The sequence below is a fragment of the Vicugna pacos genome, chromosome 14, assembly GCF_048564905.1.
Source record: "Vicugna pacos chromosome 14, VicPac4, whole genome shotgun sequence".
Lineage (NCBI taxonomy): Eukaryota > Metazoa > Chordata > Mammalia > Artiodactyla > Camelidae > Vicugna > Vicugna pacos.
In genome coordinates this window covers 15,784,615-15,805,132 of record NC_133000.1, presented here as the reverse complement: position 1 = coordinate 15,805,132, position 20,518 = coordinate 15,784,615, and the positions used below count along the sequence as shown (strand labels likewise).

Genomic DNA, 20,518 nt, shown 5'->3' with positions numbered 1-20,518 from the left:
ATAGGTTTCCTGGTTTACAGTGTGAATGTCTTGGGTGATTTTTCTGAGTAGTCACGTAGCAACAGGTACAAAATTGATCATGCGTGAGCTGTTGTGATTATTTCTTTGACGTTTATTTTAAGTTGTCCAGTTTTAGCTTGCATGGCTTTGGAAAAGGACAATTTTAGTTTCCAAGTCAAAATAGTGGGAAAAAATCAGAAATGTTTGTTTGGAGAGTTCCAGCCAAATATTTGAGAAACTAGAAGAATTCAGTTTCCTTTCTGGTTGATAGATAGAAAACAAAACCTCAAAGAATTAACAGCACTAGAATTTACTCTTCACAAAGATGTGTTACTAAGATCCAATTTTTTTTCTCTATAATTGTCCCCCTTTTTATCAAAGATAATCACAGTAAGACTAATTTGTTTGCAAAGTAAGTCTCATTTCAATAAACTTGGCCTGATTATTTATATAAGTGCAGCAAGAATAGTGACTGAATACATTGGCTATTTTGAATCTGCTACACTGGAACCTTTCGTAAGAAATCTCAGATTAAACTTTCAAAAGCCTCTCACGGCCAGGAAACAAAACAAGGACTCATCCAACTGTGTACTATTACAAGGAGATTAGATTCTTAGTGAACACAGGCAAATGCATACATTGTCATGAAAATTAAGAATACTTAATAAGAGTTCCTGAATTCTGGAGGAATCAGGTAAGGAAAAAAAATTTAATGTTTTAACCTTTGTTGCGAAGATATACTTTACCAAATTGTTTTAAGTTATAGATAGGTAACTTTAAAGAGAGGAGAAAAAGGGGGCCTTTGAATCTCTAATAAAACAAAATATTAAAGAAGCAGTGATGCTTTAAATGAAGTCATAAAAAGTATAATCTTCCTCATCAGTTCATTTAGTATCTTGTAATTAATTCTTGTTGGTTTTGATCTTTTGTTAGCAGTTTTATGAATTCATCAGTTTTCCATCAGAGTTTTAGAAATTCTTACTCAAGTTCAGTGTTATGATCGTAAAACTATCAGAAACCTGCATTCTAAAGTACTTGTCAGGGTTTTCTCCATGAATTTCTTTGAAGATAAAGCATTTTGCAAGAACCCTTTTGCAAAAGCATCAGGGTAAAATAATAACCATTGGCAAATGACAAAAACTTAAAAGTAGCCATGGTTAAAGATCTAATGAAAGTTCACATATAGGCATATACACAAATAACTGACAAATAAATTCGGTTATTTCTGTGAAACACGTTTTAAAATGATGACTGATAACATATCAGGACTTTAGGAATTTCATATAATTTCTAGAACACTTATATAACTATACAAATACAACATAAAGAAAGCCTGGTATCACTTAATTGACAATAGTTCTCATATAATTTAACATATCAAATAAGCCTAATCAGTGTAACATTTCCTTTAAAAGGAGAGAAAACAAATCTTTTGAGATGTTCCAGGGGCCTTCTGGAATACCCCAACTTGCTTCTGGGTCAAAAAGACTCCCAATTTATAATTTGATTTTGAGAAATGTGTCAAAAATCTTAAAACCATTTGACACCGGTCAAGTTGTTCTCGAAAAATAAACTAAGTTTTAGTTGCATGCCTAAACTGGTATATTTTTTGCCCTTGGAATTTTCAAGGCTAATCCCTGTTTGTTTTTTATTTTAACAACATGAATTTTAGGATAGATTTTTCTATTTCTGAAAAAACAGCATTGAGATTTTGATAGGTATTGTGCTGAATCTGTAGATCAGTTTGGGAAGTACTAACATCTTAACATTAAGCTTTCCAATCTATGTACATGGGATATCTTTTTGTTTATTTATGTCTTTAATTTCTTTCAGCTGTGTTTTAGTCTCAGCATACAAGTCTTTCACCTTCTTGGTTAACTTAATTTCTAAATATTTTATTCTTTTTGATGTTATTATAAATGAAATTTCCTTTTTGCATTGTTCACTGTAGGTGTATAGAAATGCAATTGACTTTAGTGCGTCCTGTCATTTTGCTGAATTCTTTTATTAGTTCTAACAGGTGTGTGTGTGTGTGTGTGTGTGTGTGTAATCGTTAGTTTTCTACATATAGGATTATATCATCTGTGAACAGACATAATTTTACTTCTTTCTTTCCAATTTGGATGCCTTTTATTTCTTGCTTAATGTCACTGCAGCATTCAAGACATGCTGAGGATCCTAATGGGGAAGGGGAATGTGAGAAATGGTTAGACTTGGGAGATATTTTGCAAGTAGAACAAATAGAGTTATCGGCTTGGATGTTGGCTCTGGGAGAAAGAGAAGCTAAGGACGATCTCTAGGTTTATGATTGGATTGGCTGGCTGAATCACTGTGGTGCCATTTGATTAGATGGAGTATATGGGGGAGTGTGCACTGGGGAGGGGAAGTTTCAGCATATTAAATTTGGCCATGGGTGTGGATAGCATAGATAAATACAAGAGAAGATGATGAGAAGAGGTCAGAAGACAGAATTTTGGGGCAAGCTCACACTTAGAAAAAGGACAGAAGAAGAGTAATCAGAAAGGGTAGCAAATAGGAAACAATCTACGGGGTAGAAAAAGAACCAGGGGAGTCAGAGGAACAAGGAGGGTAAAGTTTCAAGAAACTGGCAGTGGCTAACTGTGCAAAACAAATTGAGGAAAGAAGACGAGGACTGAGAAAGGACCTTTTACATGAACAAAGATGATGCCACTGATAACTCTGGACAACATTTTCAGCAGAATGGGTACGGCCTCCGCCCATGTGCAAGTAGGTTGAAAAAGCACGTGGATGATGGAAATTGCTCTAAACAGCTCTGAAGTGCTGTACATATAAGGTGGTGTTGATTTCAGTGTTGTCAGGGAAACAAAAATCATTCAGGGGAACTAAAAGTCACTTAAAACCTCTGACTCTAGCCCATCACATCCCTTGATCTGTTGTGAAAGATGCTGATAAAAACAGTCATTAGAGGGGCAGGGCTAATTCTTCCCTTAGATGTAGTCCCTGAGTGGAAATCTGACCCCCTTCATCTTGAGAGGAAAGCCAGCTCCCGCACTCACACCAGATCCTATAAAGCACAGACGACTCACTGACCAAAGTTCCTTATTCTCTTGCTATTGGCTAACGCTGTTCATAAAATATAATTTGCTGTTTCACTTCTCTTTGAAACAAGCAAGCTGAATTACTTGGAGGAGGAAGACAGCAGAGAGGAGACAGAAGCCAAGGCAGCTGAGAGAAAGCAAACTCAGGTGAGCACTTTTATCTTCGCTTTGTTAGCTCATTGTGAAGAGTTACACTTTGCTTATCACTTCACAGTCAGAAGAATACTTTTTGAAAAGTAGGTTTATTTTGTAAAGTTCATAAAAGTAAGTTGTCTTATAAACTTTTTTCTACCATATACATGGTAGTTTAAAAAATACTGGGAAGCTACAAAAAAGTAGAAGGAAGCAAAAACCACCACTGAGATAGTTTCTATTGATATTCTGGGGTATTTCTTTTCATTCTTTTTTGTGTGTCTGCATGTGATTTTAGTTGATTTTCATAGTTGTGCTCATATACAATGAATATGTTTATGTTTCTTTTTTCTATTAGAGCATATATTTTTCCACATTGCTGTAAATGCTTCATAATCATAATTTTAAATTACTGCATAATATTGCATCGAAGAGATTCAATATACTTGAGCCACGCATTCCCCTAGTTTGGGTCATATGGCATCTTCCTTATTTTTCATAGACGGAGGCATTTGATTATGTAAGATAAGCTTTCTTCATTCAGGGTCTTGTTCTTTGAGGAGAGGAGGTGAAATTTGAGAATGCAGATTTCTGTGTTTTTTGTCAGAGGCACAATGGGAGGGAAGGAGTGTGTAAGAACATGGGCTTGTATTCTGCTTACCACCTCTTTGGGTCCTCAGTCAGTGATTCTCATCTCTGGCTGTACATTCTGGCAGAATCAGCTGATTCTGAGGCGATTAGAAAGTTACCTTTAGAATACTTGAAACTTCACTTTTGGTGATGAGACAGTCATCTATAGGTTTTGGTTTTCTTTTTTAACTTTCAAAAATTTCCCAGGTGGTTCTAACGGGTGTCAAGCATAAAAGCAGCTGACCTAGGTTATCTGAAATAGTCTCCTGTCTCTGACACATACCTGAGAGTAATACATTTTAAGGGAAAGGGAGATACACTATCAGGAAAGCCACCCAAATCTCCCTTTTAATACTGTATAAATAATGCAAGGGTAATTTGTGGGAAACATAAGACGTCTAGAAATTTCTGTCATCTACCTCAGCCTCATAAACTCTTGAGATGAGAATTCACTTACGAGTTTCAATTTACTAATGCATTAAAGAGATGAATTTATTTCCATGCACTGGTGGTTAGATGTTAGAGAGGTGGAGATTCCAGAATGTTCTAAAAGTAGCCAAATTAAGCCCAGCATCTGTTCATGTTCTGCCAAACTAGCCAGACTTCCTTTCATTTGCAGACTCTTCCAGGACAAAACACAAGGTGGGCATTTAACAGCTGACCACTGCTGTTCAATTTTATTCATCGGTATGTCTACATAACTGAGTACTCTTTTAACCATTAACATGACATTGATGTTTATTAATTGGCACAGAAATTAGTGCCATGATTAATTGACACAGAAACTGGCACATGATTTAGTGATAAGAAAAAAGCAAGGTACAAAACAGCATTAAAATATGCACTCATTTTTGCTTAAAAATATGTATAGTTGAAGAAAGATGAAAGGAAGCAAATGCACAAAAGTTTGTTTATGTCTGATTGTTCGTAAAGCTTGTAATTTAAGCTTATGTCAGCGAGGCAGGGGTTGAGGTAGAAACAGAATCTCCAAATAAGGCTATCCTGTAGGCAACTAGAAATGCAGGACCTGGAGCTCAGGCTTAAACTCTCCTGGTCTCAGGGATTTTTTTTTTTATATGTAAAATGGAGATAATAATGCAACTCATCCTACCCAAAAGATAGCCAGGTGGAACAGATGAGATAACAGAAGAAAATTCTTATAAAAATAAATTTTAAATAATAATAAAAAGTATATTAAAAAAGAAAATTCTTTGCAAATTTTAAGGTGAAAATATGATATTTTCAACATATAAAAGGCCTGTCGGGGAGTCGGAGGCAGAGAAGGTGAGCTAGGACCTCGGTGGGGCTCCAGTGGGTGTCCACTCGCCACCAAAAAAGAGCTGATAGTGGACTCAGAAGAGCTGAGCAGTCAGAAAATGAAAAACCGTAAGTCGTCGGGGCTACAGAAATCAGAGGAGAGAGGGTTACAAAGACAAGACATGAGGATCCTCCTCTAGGATGATTGAGAAGGAAGTTTGAGAAAAGAGCAGTAGCACCAACCGCTAGGCAGGAACAAACAACCTTATCCTGGTTTTGTATGATTCAGAGAGGAGGTGAGGCTGGACCATGGCAGCTATTGCTGTAGATGAGGAAGAGGAAGACGAGAAAGAAATGACAGCACCGAGCCCAGTGATTCAGGGAGTTTAGGCGTGAAAGGACAGGGAAAAGTAGAGGCTTGACAGGTCACAGACTTTGGTAGGAGAAGAGGAATCTGGTGTTTGGTTGATTAGCTGCACTGCATAGTGGACATATTCTTCCATTTATGACTCAAAACAATCTTAAGGGACTATCTTTATTAGCCTCCTTTTAAAGGTGAGGCAGCTACACCTCAGAGAGTAAGGGATGAACAGCTAGAAAGTAGGAGGGTTGGGGGAGTCAAGTTTAGTGCAAATTCTACACCAGCCTGGTTCAAGTGTACGATCGACAGAGGAAGAGAAATGAACAGAAGAGACTGAAGTCGTTGGAGGGAGATGGGCTGAGATTAAGAATCAAGGTGTCTCCAGAGAAAAGACATGCATCTTCCCTCCCCGACATCCTCTAGCAGCAAACCCTTCACAGAAGCCGAGTTGGTATGTCCTCTCCCCTCACAGTGGTCACTTCATCAACCGCTGCTCCTTCCTCAACTTCCCGGCCATGGGCTGCCTCTGAGCACAGGTAACCTTATTGCTAAGTCTCTGGATACTTTTTATCCCCTCTGACCACTCCCTCCTCCTTAAAACAGTCTTTCTCTTGGCCTCCTTGACCCTGCGTCCTTGATTCATCTCTTATCATCTGGCCAGTCTTTCTCAGTCACCTTTCTAGGCTCCCGTTCTGTCTGTCTCCAGACCTAGGCTTGCCTCCTTCCAAACTGTCCTCCATCGGCTTAAAATACAAATCTGCTTCCCACAATCCGAGGGCTCTCATTGCTCTCCGGATAAAGCCCAACCCCCTTAGTATGGATATAGGCCAATCTCAGACCACCCGCTACCCACTTGGTCTTCCCTTTCATGCTTCACCGAGACCATCTTACTTGCAGTTCCCCAAACGTGCCCTGTGCTCTCGGCAACATGACTTCATACACCCTGTTCCCCTGTCTGGAACCCCTGACCCACTCTCCTTAGCCACCCTTTCCCCTCAGTACTTTAAAAACCTCTCCCTTGCTCGCTGAGGCTGTCTGGGGTCACTCCCCCAGGTTCCTACTCAACTCTTCACATTTCCTTCTGATAGCCCTTCTCACCTCACTTTGCCTATCAACTTCTCACCTCAAAAAGAACTCTGTCTACTGACTTGTCTGATTTATCCACCATCCTGGAGGTTTCCTTCATTGTCATGTCCACAGGGTCTAATCAGCGTGGCTCAGAGAGAGCAGGATGGCGTTGTGACTGAGACCCGATGGGGTTCAAGCCCCATCCCACCACTGGTGGGATGGTGACCTTGGGCACAGAGGCTGTTTAGTGTCTCTGCCCTTCGCATTTTCTCACTTACAAAGTAAGCATTCAGAGTCTCCAGGGCTATCTGAGGACTGACTGAGTTAATCCACACAAGGGACTTTGCAGAGTGCCTCCCACAGAGTAGGCGCATCCACGCTGGCTGTCGCTTCTGGCTGGACGCATGAGGATCTGCGGCTTGAGGGGGACGGGGGCTAATCGAAGAAACGGGCTTTCCCAGAGCAGGTTTGGCCAAGGCTGTGTGGCTCGAAGTGAAGGGTGGTGAGGGTGGCTGATGAACTCAGACAGCCAAGGGCTCTGATATCAATTTACCAGAAGGATTTTCAACGTGGGAATTAAAACTCTTGGAAATGGGGGCCAAGCAGGACTCTGGACATTGGCTTACAGCACTCGGAGAGTCTGCTGGCCCTGCAGGACCACGAGTTTCCCTTCTGATCATGTGCTGATGGGTTAGGGGCCACTGCCGGCTCCCTCAGGGCTGTTCTGCACAAAATCCCATCATTAATTCCTGTAAAGATGATGCCAAGTCCTCCAACCTTTATTCTCCAGCTTCTCTGGTCTGGAGCAGCGTACCACAGTGTCACGGCAGCCGGTGGTCTAACTGCTCACAGCCTGCTGCTGTTCCAGATGTGTTTGTGTCAGTGTGTCTTAGGGCCTCAGTCTTCGGGTTCTGCAGGCAGGTCACAGGCTTGTACCCAGGAACTGAAGGTGAGTGCACCTGCGGGCTCCCAGTCTGTGCCAACGGTGGGGGTGGGACTTGCCACAAGGTCCCCTACTGGGAATGCATCAAAAAAATTTTTTCTAGGTATAAGTAAAAATAAAATCTGTGAGGTTTTGGACCATTGCAGCTTTGCAATGACCGTGAAAACAAGCTAAGCATCAGTGTAAGCTGTTCACCTTCATCAGATTTTAACTGGTCACGCAGCATGTTTGCTTTTCTTCATAACTGCAATATGGAATCTCCATCTGCTGCTGCTGATTATTCTGTGTGATTTTATTACCAGTAAAGCTGCAGGAGACAAAGCCTCAACTCTTTCTTTGTTTCGGGGCCCCTTTCAGTCCAGGAAGCTCTGCACACGCTCACCCTCTGCTGTCCCTCTAAGGCTGTGCAAATTGTGCTGTCAATTTATTTCCTAATTTCCCTTGAATTTACCTCTTCGCATATGTCTCAGCTTCCCATCACATAGTTAATCGATCTGGCTGATTTTTACAACCACATCTAGCAGCTGATTCCTTTTTCCTTTTTTTTCCCCATCAGTCTAGTGAAGTATTTCAGTGTAGTGTAGTCAAATGTATTGTTTACGGGCAGAAAAGAACAAAGTGTTTTAAAGGTTTCTCAAGAGAAAATGAAGCACTAAATGGAATTTTGGATCTGCGCTGGCCCTGCTTTTAACCTGGGCCTGTTAGCTAAATGAGGCCTCTCGGCAGGGTGTTTGTGTATTTTCTTTCTTTAGCTTTCCAAGGATGAAGATGCTCTTGGAATCACAGCCCCAGCTTCTGTAGATGTCCCCTCCCTGCAACTGGGGCTGCTTGACAGCCATCAGCCGCTCCCACTCCCGCCCTGCCTCCAGCCCCTACGGGGCCCAGAACCAGTCCCAGTCAGAGGCAGAGGAACTGAAGCAACTCTGGGACTCAGTGCTCCCCCGGGGTTGATCTGATCCTGATCTGGTACCTCGATTCTAAAATTGGGCATCTCCCTTGTTTCTGAGATTTGGTCCCCACCTTCCCTATCTTGGCATCCCTGCCCTGAGTCTCTGTGCCCAAGGCTCTGGCCAGCACTCGGCTTCTCCGGGACTCAAGGCCTGCCTGCGATGGCCAGGCCGCCTCTCAGATCCGAAGTCCTCTTCCCCTCATGGCCTGGCAGTGCAAGGGACGTGCTGCCTGCAGACTGACCTTCCCCATGAGTTGTGCCTTCCTCCCTCATTGCTCAGGAAGTCCCCATTGCTAGGGTCTGTTGTTGGTCCCTCCACACTATTACCATCTTTTCCTGTCTGTGGTCATACCTGCTGGATACCATGCTCTGTCTATGATAAGGGACTTTGCCCAGCATCTGCAGCTGATGAGGCCGTTGCAATCTTGCCACCCTCTTCCCCACCACCCACCTCTTGTGAGGGAAGTGAGGGAGGAAAGCAGGATGGGGTCCCAGGCCGCCCTTCCCATTGCAATTCACAAGCCCCGTTGGTCTTGAGATGGGAGAAGTGATTTAAAGGTCTTCCTGGTCAAACATTTAAGGACTTGATTGCCTTCAAATCTACTTCTACCTTTTTGGACCCTTTCCTTAGATAAGTTTTTCTAAGATTCTATCAGAATCCTGGCTCCAAAGTCAGGGACATATGGATAGGACTCTGTCCTTTTCAAAAAAGGTCATTTGTAATGGAATGCATCTGTGAGAATTCTGGCTGGTCACATATCAGTCTTAGCTCCCTTTCCCTGTCCCCTTGTCCTCTGGGCTCTGGGGGTTAACCCTGGTTCTAGTGCTCTGCCCATCCAGCGCTGACACATAATTGTGACGTCTAATCCAGCTCCAGGTTTGCATCGTGGATTTGGTCTATGCGTTCTGCCTGTATTGCCTCTAGCATTTCAGCTCTGTACTACCTGATTTGGGGTTTGATCCTTCTGTCCTGGCCCTGCCAACCAATAGATTATTTCTCTCAAAAGCTGAGCTAAGACAAAATCTCCAAGCTTCTCTTTTTGCTATATTCCCTTTCCCAAGTCAGGCTTACAGACTTCCAGCCTCCATGTGACTGTTCCTCTGAACTGTATTTGCAGCCTTGACCTGTCTCCTGAGCTCTAAGCCCTGCTAATGGTCTCATCATTCTCCCTGTATCCCAGGCTAGAAACCTCAGACTTACTGGTGAGACAGGTCAAAAGGAGAGAACTGTTATCCACGAAATCAGAACTAAGGCCCCAGGGTCGAGACAAGCTCTGGACGATCCTTCCCAGTTGTGTTATCCCAGCTCTGGTGGCTGCTGCCAGTACAGCATGCACGTGAGGGAGTCAGCCATCTCTCTCTGGGAGTTCTCGCAAGTGGAGTTTTCTGTGTATTCTTTCTAGGGAAACGTGATTCACCGGAGGGGTGGTAGCTTCAAACATCTGAAATTCCCTAACGATTATCCTGAACACGCAGGGAAGGTTAAGGCTTGGCAGCTGAGTGTAAGCCCGATGTCCCTGTAAGAGGAAGTGGTCTAGCGGGGCAAACACGGTTTTAGTAGTATTGGAAATTTAAGAATCAGTTATCACAACCAAAATGAGCCTCTTTCTCTATTCAAGCGCCTGTTGGTGGAGAGTCACTTGTGGTGGATGGATTCCTCCCGCGGAGTCAGACAGGTCCTGTAAAGCAGGCTGCAGTGTCCCTGAAGAAAATAAACAGTCTTTATCCAGGGTGGGCGTCATCTCTGCTCCCACTCCTGAAGGCGTGGGGTTGGCTGATACGGTTGTCAGGACTTGAGCAGAAGCATGTTGATGTGGGGGCGACCAGCGTACAATTTTTATAAGACTGAAGTTTGGGGTTAATTATGCAAGGGCAATGTAAATATAGAAGGGATGTGTAGAAGGTTTTTTTTTTTTAAGTCATTAAATGTTGTCAGAAATCAGTTAAATTCAGAACAGTAGCTATGATCTGAGAAAAACAGACCAGAGAATTTTGTTTTTCCTTAAGTAGCAGAGACCTTACGGGATGAAGATCAGGAAGGTTATATTAGTTACTAGAGGGGGCAAAAGTACAATGATAGACAAGGTTAATAGTAAAAGGAAAGAAAAAAAAGTGGTAAAAATCAGAATTCATTGTGTTCCGTCGTGTGTGGAAACTGCCCCCTTCTGTGGTCAGTACTTTCTTCTGCTGTTCTGGGCAGAAGCCAGCCACTTCTTCAAGAGACAGCTTCTGGAGAATTTCTCAAAATCTTCAGTTTGATGTCTCCCCAAGGAATGAACTCTCAGTGGCTGCAGGGAAGTTACGTACGTCTTTTTAGTTGGAAAACATGAATCCAAAGATTAAAATGTTGGCATCTCAATGCCGGGACAGTTCTTAGTAGTGGCAACAAGGTCCTCTCCATGGAAGTTCAAGAGAAGTTTTTCCTTGATGTCTTTTCCAGAAGACCAAATATCTAAGTTTCCGGCGTTAGAAGCTGCTCTAGAAGATATTTTGAAATGCAACTTTCCCACAGTCATCACGTTTCCCACAGTCATTCCCACAGATTGCAATAGGATAAGATCAAGGATTGGAAGTAATTCCCAAATGCATGCGGTATCCTGTTACTTCTCAGAAGGAAATAATGAGTGGGTCTTAGAGGAGCCTGATCGTCCTGCCTACCTTCGAAGCCAATGGAAATATTTTGGCCATTAGAAGTTTGAGGGCTTTAGAATTCCACTAGTTCTTGTTACCTTCTCTGATGTTTGTGGATAAGGATATTTCTAAGTAAACATTATGTTTCTAAGTAAAAGGTAAAGTTTTACAGTTTTTAAATCATTGTTTCAGGGAAACGTGCTCTTTTACTGGAGACAAGTTGGGATTACAAACATAAACAGGTTTAAAAAAAAATTTTAAGCATTACAACCAGAGCTAGGAAAAGCCCTAATACACTCTGAGAATAAACAATAACCAGAACACACCCATAGACCCTTTGGAGATGTTCAAAGAAGCCTGGAGGGTCTGGTTGTCCATATGCTACCTTTGCCGTCTCACTAGGATTGTGTTGATGGTGGAGAGGGCATGCATTGGAATATCCTTAACAACGGCCTTAAACTTATCCCACTCTTGTTTGTTTAATATCATTGCCATTTTTTCTCTGCTATTGTAGGTCATATCATGAAGCAGTTTTGCTAAACTATTTAATAGTCATTCTTAATACTTTTTTTTAAATTCAGTTATGGTCAGTTTACACTGTTGTGTCAATTTCTTGTGTACAGCACAATTCTTCAGTCATACACGAATATATATATATTCATTTTCATATTCTTTTTCACCGTGAGCTACTACAAGATATTGAATATATTTCCCTGTGCTATACAGTATAAACTTGTTGATCTATTTTATATATACCTGTCAGTATCTACAAATCTTGAACTCCCAGTCTGTCCCTTCCCACCCCACTCCCCCTCTGGCAACCATAAGTCTGTATTCTATGTCTATGAGTCTGTTCCTGTTTTATATATAAGTTCATTTGTCTTTTTTTTTAACTTTTTATTATGGCTCTCTCTGTAGGTAATAACAAAACATCTCATGTTTCTTTAACTCACTGTCTATTTTAAAGTGGTTTTTGTAGTATCAGGAAATCTCTCCATTTCTAAAGCATTTTGAATTCACGAATGAATCTAAGATCATATACCTTACGTCAATATAAATATTTGAAATTCTCTTATATTTTATCATCCAGCATGTCTGGGTAAAGACAATTAATTTAGCCATCTGGACTTGTTTCATTTAGGGGTGAAGCTTATATTTCAAGAGTAAATTCAAGTCAGTGAAAGCATAACCTGCTTGGCAGTTAGTAGTTTTCATTATAATTATTTATTTTTATTGAAGTATAGTTGATTAGTTGATTTACAATGTTGTGTTAGTTTCAGTTGTGATTCAGTTATATACATACATATATATATATATTTTTTTTTCTTTTTCAGATTCTTTCCCATTACAGGTTATTACAAGATACTGAATATAGTTCCCTATGCTGTAAGTAGGTCCTTGTTGTTTATAGTTTTTCTCTTTAAGTACGAGCAAGCCAAAAGACAAAATTAAAACAGGGATATCCAAGGGAGAATCTGGTTACCTCTCTCTAACCAAGGTAACCGATCATGGGCTTCTTTTTCCACAGATGAGGGGAGGAGGATAGCTAGGTTTAGAATGTTACAGCCATGGATGATGTTTGAGAGGGAAACCAGCAAAACTGCACAGGAGGTTAGGTGATCAGCTGAAAATCCCGAGTTATTTCTGTCAATAAAGAGAGTAGATAGCAGCGAAACTATTCAGTTTAGTGGACTAAGAACCAACAGCAAAGTTGACTAAATTCACGTAAGGCTTCTGCAGGACTTGCTGCAGCTGCTGTAGCTCTTAAACAGGAGGGCTATGTCGTGGCTACTGGGTCCAATGAAAGACTGAAATGAACAACTGATCGCTGATGATTCCCATGTAATTGGGTCAGAACCCCTCGTGCTGTTCAGACTTTCCATCACAAAACAGGAAAAAGGGTTTGTGCACCTAGAATCCTGTAAAATAATCTTTTGATACCCAGGTGGTAATCTTTGCACTTTAACGTGAGCTTGCTTCTGTTGACTTAAAAAGTATATAATCCTTGAAAGATACTTGTTAGCACAATTTACCTAAGTATAATTAACTTAGGAAAATCAACTTTCTTTGTAATTGATCAGTTTACTGTTACTAAGTTTGGTAAGCAGAAGTGCTTGCATAATAGTTTTAAATTAATTAAAATTCAAAGGATTTTTAGAAATCTAATTATTTCCAGTGTTCTTTCATAGGATGAAGGAGCAAATCTTGTATTACCTACTGGCTATTGTAGTAAACCCAAAGGCAATTTAGTCCCCAAAAACGTATTAACAATTTCATTCTGAATTGAGGGCTTGAATTTGGGAAAGGAAGAATCAAGAACAGTTTTTTGAGGAGCCAAGATATAAGTCATAACTATCTAGAGTCAAGAAATAATTATAGGCAACAGTGTAAAAACACTCAGCAACTAACAATAGTTATTGAGAAATTAACTTTTTAAGGCAAGAAATCTTTTAAAAATTGATTTAACAGTATGTCAGAAGCACTGAAACTTAACAGAATATTTTATTGACAAAAAGAAATCTTTACTAGTATGAGCACAAAATAACCTAGTTATTTTATATTAAAAAGACCCAAATTCTAATCTTACTCTTTTTGTACATTTTCAAATAACACTTTGCAGTATTTATTAATATGCCCTTATATGTACGCAATTAGGCATTCACAAATATGTAAATATACAAATAAATAAATTTAAAGTGTTTATAGCTTTAAAATTAAATCTATTAAATAAAATGTGTATCATATTAAATTTACCCTCTGAATAAACTGTTTCACCTTTCCTAATAAACAGAAAATCATATTACATATTTGTATTTCTCTGTATTAACCATTTATACTAATTATCATCTTTAACCAAAGTAACCTTGGATTTCTTCAAGCATAAATATGTAGAGAAGAGAAAATAAAAAATTATTTTTTTCTGTCTGCTAGCCTTTATTTCACACAATTTAAACAATTTTGATGTACAGACATAATTTAATTCACAGGCATTTGCATATTTTGTTCATCTATTGCTATTCTATGAAATAAGGTAAAAAATTATATTCAGTGATTAGTGTTTTATACCTATTTCTTATTCAGCAATTATTACAGCATTTAAAGTTTATGTATTAATTAACTTAACCACTTGTATAAAGTCTTAAAGTTAGTTATGGATCAGAAAATTATGATTTTAGGCAACTAATTAAATCCTATGATTTGTAGCAATGTAAGAATTTCATAAAATTTATCTTTAAAAAGGCATTCATTATTATCACTCGTTTTAGTTGAATATAATTTTATGTGTATAATTATAAATTTTAAACAAGTTACAGAAATAATGGACTCTTGCTTAACTCGTAAAACCAATATAGGAAATTCAGTTTAATCAAAAAAAAAAATTGAATGCTGGCCTTGTATAAACCAAAATATTGTGCTGACGCTAGTTTGTACGTTAAACCACTTATTTAAAGACTCTGAATCATGCCAAAAACATTATCTTTTTTTAACTTGAAGATAATAATGGACTCTTGCTTAACTCGTAAAACCAATATAGGAAATTCAGTTTAATCAAAAAAAAAATTGAATGCTGGCCTTGTATAAACCAAAATATTGTGCTGACACTAGTTTGTACATTAAACCACTTATTTAAAGACTCTGAATCATGCCAAAAACATTATCTTTTTTTAACTTGAAGATAATGCCCTTTTTTCTTTTCTCATAACTGTAATTATAAAAGCTATTATGTAAATATACTTTAAGTGTCCATAAAACAAAACACATCTTAATAACATTTTCTTTCTTTATTTCAGACATTTGGACTGTCTGCCTGAACCAGATGTTCTGAGAGTGTGCACATAAAAGGTGAAGAACTCTTTTGATCAGGTAATTATTAACTTCCTATGAGAGGGAAAAAGAGAAAGAGAAATCGAAAAAACAAAAAGGGAGCCTGTATCAGATGAATATGACATTAACTGAAAAAGATAATTATGTTCCCTGTGAGTTTATATATATAGTAAAAGGGACTTTGAAATATACACACAAAAAAGAGTGATGTGAAAATTGGTTTAAGTCTTTGGCAGTTTTACCAATAACGCTGATTAAAAAGCCAGCATTTATTAATCCTGAGTATGGAAGCAAAGAAGGGGGCTATCTCCAAACATTAAACAAAAGAGCCTCTCTTTTAGCCAAACAATCTGTTCTGGAAAGTTTCCTCACTTTTTGTTCTAAAGTGCTTCTCAAGTTAACAATCATGACTGCAATTACAAACTGTCCCTGGTGAAATTGTGCCAGTCGTAGAGATAAGCACGCAAGTTCACCTTACAGTAAGAAAAGCTGAGGAAACAGGTGTTGCACCTGGAGGACGTGTGGTTTTAGGTTGGGTGGACCGACAAGAGCATCAGTGTATATAGATAAAGATAAATAGATACGTACACACTATCTCTTCTTTATCCAGTCATCTTCTGATGTGCATTTAGGTTGCTTCCATATCTTGGCTATTGTAAATAATGCTGCAGTGAACATCAGGGTGTACATATCTTTTCTAATTAGTGTTTTCGTTTTCTTCAGATAAATACCCAGGAGTGGAATTGCTGGGTCATATGGTAGTTTTATTCTTGATTTTTTGAGGAACTGCCATCCTCTTTTCCATAGTGGCTGCACCAATTTATACTCCCACCAACAGTGTATGAGGATTCCAACCTTTTCTCCACATCCACATGCTAGTATTTATTATTTGTTGTCTTTCTGATAATAGTAAATTTCTTATAGACAGCATATAATTGGGTCATATATTTTTTATTTTCCAGTCTGCCAGTCTGTCTTTTAATTGGTGTATTTAGGCTGTTTACATTTAATGTAATGATTGGTTTGTTAGGGATGTCTGCCATTTTGTTTGTTTGCTTGCATTTTCTGTTATCTTTTTCCTGCCACCTGTTGGTTATCTGAATACTTCTTAGAATTCCATTTTGATTTACTTCTAGTGTGTTTGAGTGTATGTCTTTATATAGCTTTTTAGTGGCTGCTCTAGGTGTTACATTACACATGCCTCACTTACCATGGTCTATTGGCCATGATGCCAATAGACCATCATCATTTTACCACTTCAGATGAAGTGTGTGGAAACTTTACCTCCTTTATGTTCTTTACCCTTCCCCACTTATAATATAATTATCTTAAAATTTCTTTACATCCATTTAGAATTACATCAGTGTTATAGTTTTTGTTTTAAACATCATATAAAACTCAGACTCAAAAGAGAAGAAAAACCGATTGTAGTTACCCATATGTTTGCTTATCATGTTCTTTCTTTCTGATCCAAAGTTCCTTCTTTTATTGATTCCTTTCTGCAGAGAAATTCTTTCAGTGATTCTTTTAGGGTGGGTCTGCTGGCAACAAATGTTCTTAGTTTTCCATCATCTGAGACTGTCTTGATACCTGAAGGATACTTTTGGCAGGTCTTTTCTTTGAGCACTTCAAACCTGTGCCACTTCCTTCTGTCTTCTACAGATTCTGATGAGAAATCTGCTGTCTGGTAGATTCAGACTGCAGTGTCACAGGGCACTCATGCCAACATGGGCACTAGGCAAAAGTTCCCTCATTTTGAGACTTCAGCTTCAACCAAATAAATTAATGTTTATTCTGCATTCTAGAGATTTATCATGAAATGTAATGGAGCATATAGTAAAGATATATAGTAAAAGTACAGGCATATACTAAATGTATAAACATATAGTAAAATGTAGGCAATATTTTTTGACTCAAGTTTTAAAGAAAAGCTAATATTTCTCTCTGTTTCATTAAAACGTGGAAGAATGTAAGTAGTGAGCAGGAGGTAATTTTTTGTGTCTGTTTCTTTTCAATTCAGCATGGAGAAAAAGCTTGTGTCCTTATCGCCACCCATCTCCCTGTCAGACGTGGAACCCAATGGCACCTCCAGCAATCACCATAGTAACAGGAACTGCACAATTGAAAACTTCAAGAGAGAATTTTACCCCATTGTATATTTGATAATATTTATCTGGGGAGCCTTGGGAAATGGCTTTTCCATATATGTTTTCCTGCAGCCTTATAAGAAGCCCACATCTGTGAATGTTTTCATGCTTAATCTGGCCATCTCAGATCTCTTGTTCACAAGCACTCTGCCCTTCAGGGTTGACTATTACCTCAGAGGCTCCAACTGGATATTTGGGGACCTGACCTGCAGGATTATGTCTTATTCTATTTACGTCAACATGTACAGCAGCATTTATTTCCTGACTGTGTTGAGTGTTGTGCGTTTCCTGGCAACTGTTCACCCCTTCCGGCTCCTTCATGCCACCAGCATCAGGAGTGCCTGGATTCTGTGTGGGGTCATTTGGCTCTTTATCATGGCTATCTCCACCATACTCCTGAACAATGGCTCTGAGCTGAAAGGCAACGTCACATCGTGCTTAGAGCTGAATTCTAACAAGGTTATGAAACTGAAGACCATGAACTACATTGCCCTGGTGGTGGGCTTTCTGCTGCCGCTCTGCATCCTCAGCATCTGTTACCTGCTGATCATTCGAACTTTGTTAAAGGTGGAGGTCCCAGAATCGGGGCTGCGGCTTTCTCACAGGAAGGCACTGACCACCATCATCATTGCCTTGATCATCTTCCTCCTGTGTTTCTTGCCCTATCACATACTGAGAACCCTCCACTTGATCATGTGGAAAGCGGGTAAATGCAAAGACAAGCTACATAAAGCCGTGGTCATCTCATTAGCTTTGGCAGCGGCCAACAGCTGCTTCAACCCTTTGCTGTATTACTTTGCTGGGGAGAATTTTAAGGACAGACTAAAGTCTGCACTCAGGAAAGGTCATCTACAGAAAAAAAAGTGCAGCTTTCCTGTATGTACGCAGTTGAAAAAGGAAACAAGAGTGTAAGGGATTATCAGGTGAGGCTGTTCCTATGTCCTTGTGTCCACCTTCATTCACGTGTCGTCTCCAAATGACCATCTATTTACACCAACCCCAACCCGGGGGGGGGGTCCCAAGATTGATTTGACCATGACTTTTGTTAATAAGATATACTTCAAAATTTTCATCAGTTGTATCTTCAGTGATTGAGTCTAAAGGAGTACAGCAGGAAAAATCCCTAATGGGATCTTGCAACCTAAAATATCAGGCCGGGAAACAATGCTGAGCCCAGTGGATGCTGCTTCTCATCAGATTCTGTACCAGGTCTCTGGCCCACTAGGCATTCTACAGTCTTAATTTTAAGATGACCCCAACGTTTCCAGCTTCTCCAGCTCCTCTTCACTCTTCAATCCCCTGAGATGTAGCCAATTAACAAAGCTACTGGAGACCCCAGAGGAGCTGGAAAAAGTATCCTTAGAATTTCGTGGAGAGACATCGACTGTGAAAAGGAAGGCTGCCCACTAACCAAGCAGAGTCAAGGTCCCAAACAAGAGCAGTGGGAGAAAGGTAGGAAGAACGACTGGGGCAAGGAGAGCTGGTGAGAAGTAGGGGGAAGGGAATTTTGTTCTACCCTGGGAGTCTGTAGCACACTGATGGCAAAACGGTTCCCTTTGCTTCTCTCTTGCCAGGGAGTTAGGAAAGACAGGAAGAGTAGGAGGAGGACCTGGGGCACTGTCTTAGTGGGTGGAGGGATTATGTGTAGAACAGGGGAGAAGGAGGGATCAATTTTCCTTTTGAGATCTGGGTTCAGGCTAACTTCGCTGCAATTGTTAGTCCTACAGGTAAGTCCATTTGGTTGGGAGCCAGAAAAGAGGAGGTGACAGTAAGGGCGTGGTTGGGCACTGAGAGAAAGGGTGGGGTGGAAGGCAAGTTGCAAAGATTGTGGTACCCCGAAAATTCTAGAAACATTTTGGCAGAACACAAGTAGGGTGGCTTTCTTTTGAGAGAGTGTAGAAAACCCTGGATTGTGGGAGTGGAGTTCTTTCTGTCCACTGAAACAGGTTAAGGAGACTGCCAACTACGGCTGCCACGACCACTGTACTGCCAGCAACTGAGTGCCCTCTCCACGCTGGGCAGACTCTCTCCATCCTGGGCAGACTCTGCAAGGCACTTCCTATTTATTAATCCCACTTAACCTTCACCCCAAAGCCCTTTGTTTTTATTTTACAGATTAAGAAACCAAAGCCCAGAGAAATTAAGAAACTTGTTCAAGTTCACATTGCTCTGTAAGAGTTTTAAAAACCTCTGTGCAGAGGGGTTGGCTGGGTGTTTCCCCCACTGTTCTCCCTGCAAACCTCCAGGAAGATTGGTTGAAAGTCTGAGTAAGAGTTTTCTCTCTTACCAGGCACCTAATGTCTCCTCACTCTCATAAGAAGACTGAAGGCTGAGGTTTTCTCTTTGTAGTTGTTGACTCCAAGATAGAGTGAAGGGTAGGAGGGAGGTGGTGTTCTGAAGCTAGGAAGGGACTAAGTCAAAGTCTTTATACTAAACAAGAGCCCCAGAGCCCTGCCCTCACTCAGCTGCCACAATGCTGGCAGACTCATACCTCGTCGGGACAGGAGCCTGGCCTGGAGGACCCTGCCATGGGGGAAGCTGCCCAACTCAAGGAAAAAGACCAACAGATGCAGACTGTTGGGGATTCCTGGTGCCGGCCCTATTAATTGCACAGCACGGAAGCCCACACCGTACCTAATCCCTTCTACCCACAGAGAGCATCTACTCAACCTGTCAGAGCCTCACTCTTGTTATGAGCGGTCATTGACTCCTACACACTGGAGGAAAGGGCCCAAACACGAAAAACCAACAACAAATGAGAGGGTGGATAGAGACATTTTCAGTACGAAAGGTCTCAACATTTTCATCACCCTTGCACAGAATTTGCTTCTCCAAAATAAGAGAGTAAACCAAGATAGAGGAAAACATGACATCTAGTAAACAAGGAATCCAACACAGGAGGAAGATGAAGAGAATTCCCAGGACACTGGTATATAGCAGAAAAACAGGAAACTAAATTGATTTGCACACCTCGGCGGGATTTATATTTTTCTCAGGTAGTTTAGGATGAACTAGTAAAAATACACAGGAAAATAAGCATGTGAAAAGATTAAACACAATTATTAAATGCTAGGGGAAAAGAAACTGTTGTTTAAACAAAGGAAATATGACCATAGTACACTACATGGCTTAGCTGTGGACAGTATTTACATAGAGAATGATGTAAATAGCAAAATACTGTGATGTAACTTTTTTTCAGAAAATGAGGCGAGTAGATACGTATTTGGGGGGAGGGGTATATATTTTATCACGGAAAATACATAATAACTAAAGTTAAAGAATGATGGGCTCTCCCCTTGAGAGCCTACTATCTATAGCTTAATAAATCCTCACTTTGCTTTTTTGAAAAAGAAAGAATGGTAAGTATCTGTATAAAAATGTTATTTAGCAATAGAAGCTAAAGCTCAGAAGACATAGTGAAAAGGACTGGCAGGGATGGCCATTGGGTGTGGGAGGATGGGGGAGGATTTCTCTTTTCTTTTCAATAACTACTTA

General features: G+C 40.1%; 1 protein-coding gene across 3 annotated transcripts in view; it reads left to right on the top strand.

Annotated features, from left to right (window-relative positions):
* The window catches only part of CYSLTR2 (cysteinyl leukotriene receptor 2), a 40,844-nt gene extending 21,257 nt beyond the window's left edge, over positions 1 to 19,587 (top strand). Inside the window, exons 2-7 of one of the 3 annotated variants that reach the window (XM_072976215.1) lie at positions 3,152 to 3,227; positions 4,462 to 4,529; positions 5,884 to 5,996; positions 12,386 to 12,437; positions 14,843 to 14,915; positions 16,897 to 19,587. In XM_072976215.1, coding sequence (XP_072832316.1) covers positions 16,898 to 17,935 — 1,038 coding nt within the window. In that variant the 5' untranslated portion in view covers positions 3,152 to 3,227; positions 4,462 to 4,529; positions 5,884 to 5,996; ... (1 more) ...; positions 14,843 to 14,915; position 16,897 and the 3' untranslated portion in view covers positions 17,936 to 19,587. Of the gene's footprint in view, positions 1 to 2,542; positions 2,749 to 3,014; positions 3,228 to 4,461; positions 4,530 to 5,883; positions 5,997 to 12,385; positions 12,438 to 14,842; positions 14,916 to 16,896 lie in introns of those variants that run through there. The other 2 variants (XM_072976214.1, XM_072976213.1) reach the window with 2 other exon arrangements.
* The last annotated feature ends 931 nt before the right edge of the window (positions 19,588 to 20,518 follow it).